Genomic DNA, 11,569 nt, shown 5'->3' with positions numbered 1-11,569 from the left:
GAAAATGAATCAAAAGTCAAATTGTTGATATTACAATTCATGTCGTGGGTTAAGGATGGATGGTTTTTCAAATATATTCATAGAAACATATTCAGTTCGGACACTCATATAAACTCGGTCGCAACAAACAATTTCAATTTCCCTTTGAATTCAATTAATTTTTATTTTTGTGCAGCTCCCCACGATTACACACCTTTAATGATTATTGTTCAATTAACTTTAAGAGAGCTTGAATGAATGGGGATATGGAGATGCAAACTTATCTTCTTCATTAACGAAATTCCCCATTTTGCAGAAGTTCGAAGATTGTGCAAATCTTCGACGCAACCAAGAGAGAGGTGAACAACAAGAGTAACAAACGACCAACTCTAGTGAGCAAAAGACGAGAGAGATGAGTGATTTTGTGAGTGAAGAAACGAAGAGAGAGTGAGACGAGCGAGAGCGACACATAGTGATTTGTGAGTAAAAAAAAAAAGGAACAAGACGAGCAAGAGCAAGACACATAGTGATTTGTGAGTGAAAAAAGAACAGAGAGTGAGACGAGCGAGAGTAATACTACTTTTCGTGTGTGTGCGAGTATATTTTGACAATTTCATCTGAATTTGACGTTAGCAAAAAGTCATTCGATATTTTTTAAAAAAACCGAGTTATTTTACATTTTTTACCTAAGTTTTGGGTTATACGTTTAGGTTTGCAAGTGAATACAAAATATATAAAATTAAACAAAATGGAATATTTTTATTTATTTATTCGACAAAGGGAAAACAAGTGGAAATTAGCTGGCCATTGACCAATGAAGTGAGAGGAGAAGGGTGTGGTATGGCACGTGAGGGGCGCGTGACCTCTGATCGTGGAATATGCCACAAAAAGCTCGTGTGCACCGGAGATTCAATGCTCATCAATGTAGAGTAACTATTACGTCATCCCCTGTTTCCCGCCCTTTAATGCCCATTTAAAACCCAATTAAATTAAAATTACATAACTTTAAAAACTCGTACGGTGTATTTATAAATTCAACTCCATTTCGCTATTTTAGGACATTGTCAGTTATTCTTTTTTAATTTTTTTTTTACTGTCAGAACCAGAAATACAGAAGTACCAAAATATAACTTTTTCCCTATACGAAATTAAAAAAGAAAGACATGATTATTCATTTATTCTCACATTTATTTTGTTTTCTAAATATTTAAGAGGGGATGTTTCTTTTATATATATATATTGTCAATTTTGGATTGGAAAGGCTAGAGGTTATGCCCCATGTGTTTAAATACAAAAATATATTTTGTATTGTTTTTTTTTTATTCTATTTAATATGAGAAGATGATTGAACATCTGATAAGTTGATAAGTTCACAGCACGTTCTTTATATCAAATGAGCTATATTTATTTTAACATAAAAAAACATTAATATGTAGAATTGGAAATTTAAATTTGGTTAGTGAAATTTATATTGTATGAATGATTTAAAGTTTTTTTTTTTTTTTTTTTAAATTTCAATGTATGAGGTTGGATATTGAAACCTATAGATCCTTTAGTCATCAACACATATTTTGACCAATTAATCTAGGTTCAAATTGACATAAAGTAACTCGAGGTAATCAAACTTATATTCCAAATATATATTTAACCTCTAAAATATGAGTTGCAAATATTTGACCTAGAAATCAAATATAACATGTAACTATGTAAGACATATAGTTTATTATATTCATCTTAAGGAATGTTGAAGAGTGAAAAAAGATTTGAACCTCTATTGTTTTTTCGCCATATGACTCATGCACCTGTTAGCTTAACTTGTAGAGTCAAGATTTATATTTTAGTATACAATTTTGTAAGCTAATAATATAACTTGAATGTTAATTTGTCACGCTATTACTTATTTAAACATTGTCAAAATAAAAAGTGACACAAATTAATTATTTTTTATTTTTTATTTTTTTTATAGAGACATGACCTTAGTAAAGGTATTAGAGACATGACCTTAGTAAAGGTATTAGAAGTCATTTGTTCATTCTATGGTGACCAATACCACTTACCCAAGATTTAATATTCTTTGAGTTTTTTTGACACCAAAATATTGTAGGGTCAAATGGATTGTCCCGTGATATTAGTCGAGTAAGTTGACATGGACACTCACACGCATATATATATATATATATTGTAGGATCGAGTGGATTATCTAGATTAATGAAGACATGCGTAACTGGCCTGAACACTTCACGAATATAAAAAAATATAAACTAATAAATTTTAACGCCTCAAATTATACCAAGCAAGTTTCAACAATTAGTTTAATATTAGAGTTTAATAGTCTACAAATTTTCTTGACATTTAATGTTCTAGGTTATATGTACAAGAAATGTAAGTTGCAGGTGATACGAGTTATTTCATAAAATTGTCGAAGTGCATATATAATGAAATAAACTATAATCATTACACATTTTGCCGATAAAGTATAATGCATCCAATTTCTCATTTTTTATCTCTCACACACGCATATATACGTATATATATTAAGCTTATTTTACATATATATTGCAATAGATAAAATTGAAACTTCACAACCGAAAGTCGAACAAACTACAAAAAGATAATTATTCGTATAACAATAAACTCTTAATTTGTTTTTTTATCAAATATTATTAAACCACATATTTTATTTATTTATTTATTTTGTGTCCTTAATTTCACACACATGAAAACTTCACCTTTGCTTCCATGTTTTTAACTTTATTTTCACTCAATACCTCCAATATGGAGGTAAAAATTATTGGTGGTCTTCATTATTCATATTACATCTAACTATAATAGTTTTATTAAGATATCGTATTTATTTTTACATGAATTAAATTAAGATTTAAAATTAATCTAAAACAAAGTAAACGATGCATTTTATTAACCGATCGAGTCAGATGTATTAGTACAATTAGTACCCTAAAAGTCCTTGACAAAATTGATATGTGAATACCACCATTCAATCTCTTAAATTAAAAATTACATTATATCAAACTAAAATTTTCCTACAAATATATTTTCATTTTTACCATGCAAAACATGTTAGGAATGTTATTACTTATATTACTTTCTCACTTCCAGTTTTTAAAATTTTATTTGATAATAACAAAACTAAAACCATTTATATATATATTTAAAAGAAGTTAACAACTAGTTGAGTTGCGTACATTTATTTATAGTTTAGTCCATGCAAATACAAAAAAACAAAAATTAATATATTAAAAGAAAGAAAAAAGTTTTCCATGTATCAAATTGTTGTCAAGTCACTAAATTAGGCTACAAAGACTAGGTGTAGCCCAATTGATATTGTTATTATTTTTACCATAAAATACTTTTATTCACCATTAATATATACATCAATTACCTTCGATCTTATAACATAATTTATAATTATCAATGCAGGTAGAAGTTTAGAGGATTCGGAGCATAAAAAAAAAATCCTTTTTAGCCCTCGAAGTCAATTCAATTGAGTAGGTAAAAATTAAAATGATGAGGTAAAAAATCAATGCTGTTTCTTCGACAAACAATAATCATCATACCTTTGGAAACAATAGAAATACTCAGAAAATTGAAATCCACTAATGACTATGGAAAAAGGGAGAAGAAAGAAGCCTAGGTAAAAACAAAAATTAAAGGAAAGAAGAAAAAAAAAGCAAAGAAAATTAAATAAAAATCATAAAGAGAAAATAAAAATTGAAAACAGAGAGAGGGGCAGGAAAATCCAGAGGCAGAAAAGCGGAATCAAATTCAGCTACCATACGTTACTTTTTATAAATAGTTTAGTAGATAATAGTGTATTACAATAAAGAAGATTGCAAAAGAAAAAGAGAGAAAAAAAATTTGAAAATTTACTGTGAAAAAGGTGAAGAGGGGCAAATTTCTTTTGTATTAACACATCGACAGCTGTGAAGAGGAGAGTGTGGGAGATTGTGGTGGGACTTAGCGGTAGGGTCCGGGTTATCCCCACGAGAAAATCTACTATCCCGCCTTCCCGCTCCTTTGAATCTCATCTTCTTAGACCCCATTTTCCTAAGAACAAAGAAAGCTAGGTTAAGAGGGGGAAACTTGAGAGTAAGAGAACAGCAGAACAGTGGTGGAAGAAGTAGCTAATTAGTTTGTGATTGTCTGATTTTTTTTTTTTTCTTTGCTTTTGAGTCATTTCTTTGAGGTATGCTGGAAGAACCCATTTAGCTTGCCGACATGGATACTCCTGAGAGGAACCAGATCGGCGCTACTTCAGTCTCTAAATTTGAGGTGATGGTTTCCACTTCAAATGGGGGTGACCCTTTTGCTGTTTGATTGTGTTTTGTGGTTACTTTGGGAGTTTTTGTCATCTGGGTTGGGATTGGTTTGTTATTTTTGTGCATGTTCTTTGATTTCAAATTCGTTGACTTCCATACCCTTAATTGGTCGATCCCATTTCTGCTCTCGTGGATGTGTTGGCTGCATGCTTTGGATTTGTCTTGTGAATTCCTTGATCTGTTGTCTTTCTGGGTTTTGGTTGGTTTTTCATGAAACCAGTGTTTTTTCTACGATTTTAGTTGGATGAATTGAACGTTTGTTCTTCTAGTAATTTCTCTTTGATGGTCTGTGGAGGACTGACTTCCTTGAGCTTTTTGAATTCAAGCTCCAGATCTTCAATTTGGCCAACATTTGCATTCATTATGGCCATGGTTCTGTTTCTGGTCCTTCGTTACTGTTACTTTGAAATTTCAAAATTTGTTGTTGGCACCAAACTTTATAGCAGATCTCTATATTGGATTTGACCCGTGGCTTCGTGCTTAGAAACAATGTTTACTGGCTTTTGAAGCTCTGTGGTTGGCTGTGCTTGGTGCTTAGTGCTTCATTTTCTTTTTCATGTTTCAAATGAATTATTGATGATGCAGGATTCCCCAGTTTTCAATTACATCAATAATCTTTCTCCGATCCAACCTGTCAAGTCCATACATACTACACAGACGTTCAACTCTCTTAGTTTTGCTTCCCTTCCATCGGTTTTTACTTCACCACATGCCAGTTCTTACAAGGAATCTAGATTCTTAAGAAGGTGCAGTCCTTACCTCTTTTAAGATGCTTTTTTCTAAAAATTACTTGTGAGGAAATGTAACTACAGTCTATTTCATTCTTCATATAATTGAAACTTTATTTGTCAACAGGCACAGTATTTCAGATCTATCAAAACCAGACTTTTCTGAAAATGGGAATAAAGTTGGCACTGATGGAGGTGTAACAGGGAATGTGGCTCAATTGCAGGATAACTCTAGTGCACCAGATGGAAAATCTGATTCACTTTCTAATCCATCTACTGAGCTGCCTTCTGAAAATCCTGTGTCTACTAAAGAGGAGCCACAACCACAAGCATCCAAGAGTGATTCTTCTCGTCCAGATTGTGACCTGAAGCTACCAGATAGCGTTTTAAAATCAGGTGAAGAGCCAGCTTTAAGTGACCCCTGTGTTAAAAATAAATCTGGAAATGGATCATCTGAAGCTGAAGGGAATAAGCAGGTCATAAGCCACACTGAAGAAAGAGAGGGGACGGGTTATGACTGGGAAAGTTTAATTACCGAAGGTGCTGATCTTTTGATATTCAGCTCCCCCAATGGCTCAGAGGCTATCAGACTAGTTCAGAAACCATTGGACCTTGTGACAGGGTTTGCATCAAGTACCTTGTCTCAGATCATGGAAAATGACAATGCCAATCTGTCGAAAATGAGAATTGCCGATCCAATAGAATCTAGTGGTGGACAGCATGAAATAGAGTTTTTGTCATCTCAAGCTGGAGAGGCTTGTGAACTAAAAGATATGGACCAGGGAATAGATAGCTGTTCCTTTCCGAATTCAAGTAACTCTATGAGTAGGGAAATAACAGATGATGAAGTGGCTAGATATATAGCAGATGATTGTAAGGTATTAATGTTTAATTGTCTCCATTGAAACATTTTATAAAAATTCAATGGTTCAACCTTATGTATCATGCATGTCAAATGTTCAAGAAAATAATGGGCAATGCAATTGAGATAAGGAAAAGAATACATCATCAAGGATAACCTATCATATATTTCTTTAAACTAAACTTTTCATTGTTTTTGTTACCCTAACTGCCAGGCCACTACTCTGTACCCTGCCAATGTCAATTTATCTGGTTACATCTTGTGTAATATTTTGTTTTCTGTCTCAACATATAGAGCCTGTTTCACCATTCATTGATCCCTTTAATATTGAGCATCTTGTTAGGTTAGTTTTGCTTATAAACTTTGTTTTAGCTATTAGGTACTGTAGTATGTTTTGGGTTTTTAATAATATTAGTTGTTGCTGGTTTGTTTGCTTACAGCCGGCATCTAATTTGTATCGGGGTATGCGGAGGCGCTGTCTGGACTTTGAGGCTGCAGTCAGTCGAAGAAAAAACTTAGAAGATGGTTCAAATGGTGGTTCTGTGTCGACACATCCAGAAGAGAAGGCAGCATCCATGGATAAACAACTTGTCCCTTATAAATCTGGTGGTGTTGCAACTAGATGCGTTTTAACTGGAATAGGTTTACACTTAAATGCTTTGGCAACAACTTCAAAGGATTCCAAAAATCTCAATCATGAAAAGTTTTCATCTGAGAGGCAACTGAATTTGTCCAATTCAAGTGCTTCATGTCATTCACCTTCAACTGGTCTGGATCCTGTCTTGACATCAGTTGTTACTGAAAGAGACATGGATCCATCAGGGAATGGGGTTCAGAATGAGGAAGATGCTGCTAGGGCATCTGCTTATGTGCTTGCTGAAGATTTCAATCAAAATAGTCCCAAAAAGAAGAGGCAAGTTAAATATTCTCTATGAAATGGCTATTGCATGACATTTTAGAACTTTGATATTTAGCTGCATCACCTTGTTATCTAATGGAAGCCAAATGGTTTTGCAGGCGTAGGTTGGAACATGCTGGAGAAACCGAGTCATCATGCAAACGCTGTAACTGCAAAAAGTCCAAGTGTTTAAAACTGTGAGTTCCAACTCCAACTGTCTGACTGAATCATTTTGATAATACAAGAAACTCGTGATATACTTGCGCACTTGGTTTCTAATTAAAAATTTTGGGTTATGGTGGGAAATTCATAAAGGAAGGCAATTCATATGCTTTCTAACTTGTCTTCCGTAATTATTGTATTTGACCTTTTGTCCACTATGTGCAGTTACTGCGAATGCTTTGCAGCAGGTGTTTACTGTATTGAGCCATGTTCATGTCAAGATTGCTTTAACAAACCTATTCATGAAGATACTGTTCTTGCAACTCGTAAGCAGATTGAATCTCGCAATCCACTTGCATTTGCTCCCAAAGTGATCAGGAACTCGGATTCTCTTCCAGAACCTGGGGTATGAAAATCTCTGTCTAGATTTTTCTTGTGTGTGAGGCTGCAAGGTGATAACTTGAGAAATTTTTTTCTGTCAGGACGAATCCAACAAAACCCCAGCATCTGCAAGGCATAAAAGAGGATGCAACTGCAAGAAATCAAGTTGCCTTAAGAAATACTGTGAATGCTATCAGGTTTTACCCCTTGGAAAATCATGTGCTTTTTATTATTAATATCATTTTCCTGTGCGGGATCTTATTTATACCATTTGTCTTTCTTACAGGGTGGTGTTGGATGCTCCATCAGTTGCAGATGCGAGGGGTGTAAAAATGCATTTGGAAGAAAGGATGGTGAGTTTTACTAGTGATTCCACGATTATTTTGAATACACGATGATTGTCTAGTCTCCTGATTGTGGATCTGAAATTGTATAGATCGCTTTCCTTGCAACTTTCCCTGATAGTATAGATTATTTTTGTTGCAGGTTCTTCTTTATTAGGATTAGAAGCTGAACTAGAAGAAGAAGAAATCGAAACAAGCCAAAAGAGTGTGATGGACAAAGGTCTGCAAGGCCCTGAAATCCAGAATAATGAAGAGCAGAACCCGGGTTCTGCTATTCCCTCAACCCCATTACAACTTTCCAGGTACCTCTTAAATTTTCTGCTAAACAACAATTTTAATATATTCATTATTGTTGAAGCGTTGACAATCTCTACATCTGCAGGCAATTGGTTCCCCTTCCGTTCTCTTCAAGAAGCAAGCCGCCACGTTCTTCTTTTCTAAATGTTGGATCCTCGTCTGGATTTTATGCTAGCCACAAACTTGAAAAGCCAAATATCCTCCGAGCCCAACCGGATCTTGGGAAGAATAACAATCCTGTTTCGGAAGATGAAATACCAGATATTCTTCGTGGCGATTGCTCTCCTGGTGCAGGTGTGAAGACTGGTTCTCCCAACAGCAAGAGGATATCTCCTCCTCAGAGCGACTTCGGCTTATCACCACTGCCACGAACGGGTCGGAAATTGATATTGCAGTCGATTCCATCTTTCCCTTCTCTTACCCCTCAACACTGAAAATGGTGAGTCTTCCGAGCAAAGTCTGCTTCAATTTGCCAATTAGTTGAAAAATACGTTGCTCAGTGGTACTCTGTTTGAGCTTTGTATAATAAAAAGTAGTGGCCCTACGCTCAATACCTCCACAAGTTATCTTGTAAAATATTAGTTTTCCGAAGCTTGTACCTGTAGAAATGATGGTTGGACTGTTGAATTATATAGATCCGTGATTAATTTGCTCCATTTCAAATCTTTCTTCTCATCAAAACTTAGCTGGCAGCCATCTGTTTTAGATCCTTGCTGCTAGATCTAATCAAGGAACAAATCCACTAGTCAACTTGTTGCCCATTTGACCACTAGACTCCAATTTCAGCTAATGTGATTCACCAAGTGAGCTTGAGTTGGACCAAGTAGCTTAATCAAAGGCCTGTCCTAGGTCCAACATTCATCCTCAGCACATTGGCCCAACCCATTTTCTGAGCTTCACAGAAGCCATCTTAAATGAATCCCTTTAGTTTGGATTTGAATCCACAGAGAGAGAAAGAGAGAGAGCAGGCACATGGGTGAGTGATAGGCCTTTGTCCTTTTATTTTCAGCTAGTACTGGGTGGGAACAAACATGTCTAGGATTTTTACTTGTTTGAGGAAAACCCAACAAATTTACACCACCATTCCAGGAATCCCAACTTTTTCCAGTACCCCCTTTCAGAATTACACTGGTAGCCAAGCCACACAGCTGGCTTTTCCACTAGAAAACAAAAACAAAATCTGAAAGTTTATCTTTTGTTTGGGGTCCAAAGGATTCACATGCCCCTCTTATTTTCCACCTTTTTCTTTAGATACCTTGAGGCAGCTTAATCATGGAGGTTGGTAGAAATGTATTAGGTTTTGCTGTTATATTAAAAGGGTGATCATACCGACACTCTACAAAACTTGAAAAAATATTCAAACCACTGTCCGCACAGAGACAATCCCTTGGTCCTAAAGTTAATTATGGTGTCTGTTTTTCTTGATATATTCTTGGAATTAAGAACAGTAAACCTTCAGAACACATTGAAACTTTGCTTTTTTTTTTTCTTGGTTTGTGCTGATGAAGACACTGAACAGAACATGTTAGATGTTAGATGGCCAATTATATGGATGCATATGCCTTTAATGACTAAATCATAGGGGTGGCAAGCTACAGAAATATGGTTAGTTCCACAATTATGACTGTTTTGGACTTTGTACAACCCATCAACACAACAATTAGAAACTTAGTTCACCAAATGTATGAAATCAAAACCTAACATTTAGAAATACAGGGATTAGTATGAAATTAAAATCTTAATACAAGGACTGAAACCAAATCTTTGACTTTATGATTTTGACGTTTACTTGTCTCATTACTATATTGGACCTAATTGCATATAAGTTTAAATATTACTTTGGTCCATGTGCTTCTAGTTTTGGTTCTTTTTTATCTTTTTACTTTCAAAATATTTATTTTGGTCTCGACACTTTCTGCTTTTGTTTATTTTAGTCCCTGTACTTTCAATTTTAGTTAATTTTGGTCTCAGAATTTTCAAAATATTTATTTTGGTCCGTACTTTGAAAAGGTGATCACTTTGGTTCCTTCATTTCGTTGTTACTCCAAGAGATAAAAAATGGTAACCTTTTGAAAATTCAAGAATCAAAATGAACAAAAATTGAAAGTACGAAATCAAATGAATAATTCGAAAAATTAAAGACCAAAATGAACCAAAGTTGGAAGTATAGAAACCAAAGTGAATATTTTAAAAGTATATGAATCAAAATGAATCACAGTTAAAGATATGGAGATCAAAGTAGTATTTAAACTAAGTTTCAATAGACAGCTGATAAAATTTTTGATATGGTAGAAATTTGGATTTCCATGGTTTAAAGTAGGATAGACATAATTCAAATCCATATTCTCTCTTTTACAAATAGTTTGATGAGGAGTTTTAGAGGGAAATCACATCAAGAAGGTGGAAGGTTTTTATATTTATTTTTAATTTTGGCTGTTGTACTGTTTCTAAAAGCATAATGTAAGCTTTTTGGTGAGGAGTAAAATCAATCAGGAGTTGAAAAAAATAGAGAGCAAAGCCAATTAGAAAGGACTTTGTCTTTGTATTGGTGGGTACCTACAAGCAAATTGCACCATTTCTTTTTTTTACCTATTCTTTTTTGGGAGATTGCATTTGAGATTTTTGGGTTTAAAGTCATTGTCTTTGTTGAACAATATATTAGACTTGACAGTCTCATGTTTTAAAATTTTGATTGATGCAGAAAATATGCTCCAAAATCTCAAGTGTTGGAAGGTTTACAACATTTACTGCAGATTTAACTTTTGCAGCTCCTGTACAGCAACATCTTCTTCATTAAAGGTTGTGTATTTCAAATTCAATCTCTAGTGTTTTATTTACCTCAATATTTTTCTTTCTTCTGAAGAGTGATGATAGTTCATTTCTTAAACTGAACGTGCTTGAACAGATCCGATTCTCGACGAGAGTTTGGAGAACTTAAATTTTGGAAAATGGAGTAAGTTTATTCCTTGAATAAAAAGAGTTTTGCGATTGTTGACCACTATAATCAAATTGTGTTATCTTGGAATGAACAAAAAATTCCAAACCATTCAACTTTATGTCTGTATATGTTGAATTTTGAAATTGTTTCAATAAGTTATTTAGTGACCGATGAAAATGGTTTCAATTTAGAAGAGAGTGAGCGAAAAAAGGGAACAAATCAAGCGAGATAGAATTTTCGTAAAAACAAATGATTCCTTGAACAAAAGGGTATTGTGAGTTGTGACCATTGTCATTTAGCATAGGATTTAAAGTTTGATACTTGAAGCATAGTTTAATTGGTTAAGTCATATCATTGGTCAGACGGTCTAAGGTTCGAATACTACCACCTTCTTTATAACGTAGATATTTTGGAATTTTTTGAACCGTCAAAATTTGTTTTCAGGATAATTAGTGTCTCATCCTTCGAGTTGATAAAACAAAAATAAAATCATTAAAATTGGAGAGACACCAATTATTTAATTATAAAAAAAAATAAGGCAAAGAAGTATGAACAACCCATTGTCCATATGACAAGTGGACCCATAAGTAATCCAATGAGTCAAAAAAAGTCCTACGTCAGCACCCATGTGGACATCATTTAA

At 34.1% G+C, this 11,569-nt stretch overlaps 1 protein-coding gene across 3 annotated transcripts; it reads left to right on the top strand.

Moving 5' to 3' along the window:
• The first annotated feature begins 3,710 nt into the window (after positions 1-3,710).
• On the top strand, positions 3,711-11,103 carry LOC150038297 (protein tesmin/TSO1-like CXC 2). Of its 3 annotated transcripts, XR_016527189.1 has the most exons (12): positions 3,935-4,269; positions 4,902-5,062; positions 5,172-5,922; positions 6,347-6,819; positions 6,924-7,001; positions 7,192-7,372; positions 7,449-7,544; positions 7,634-7,700; positions 7,834-7,993; positions 8,074-8,427; positions 10,690-10,787; positions 10,894-11,103. XR_016527189.1 is itself a non-coding variant. In XM_090310102.1 (11 exons), the coding sequence occupies exons 1-10, from the start codon at positions 4,216-4,218 to the stop codon at positions 8,420-8,422; spliced, it is 2,370 nt and encodes a 789-aa protein (XP_090166228.1). In that variant the 5' UTR covers positions 3,935-4,215; the 3' UTR covers positions 8,423-8,427; positions 10,690-11,103. The 3 variants fall into 3 exon arrangements, 2 of the variants coding, with proteins under 2 accessions (XP_090166226.1, XP_090166228.1); XM_090310102.1 differs by having other exon boundaries at positions 10,690-11,103; XM_090310100.1 differs by lacking the exons at positions 10,690-10,787; positions 10,894-11,103 and having other exon boundaries at positions 3,711-4,269; positions 8,074-8,644.
• Positions 11,104-11,569: the final 466 nt, after the last annotated feature.

The sequence above is a fragment of the Benincasa hispida genome, chromosome 1 (assembly GCF_027475165.1).
Source record: "Benincasa hispida cultivar pf3 chromosome 1, pf3_genome.v1.1, whole genome shotgun sequence".
NCBI lineage: Eukaryota > Viridiplantae > Streptophyta > Magnoliopsida > Cucurbitales > Cucurbitaceae > Benincasa > Benincasa hispida.
Note: the sequence above shows the minus strand (reverse complement) of the source record. Positions and strands in the feature narration are given on the sequence as shown.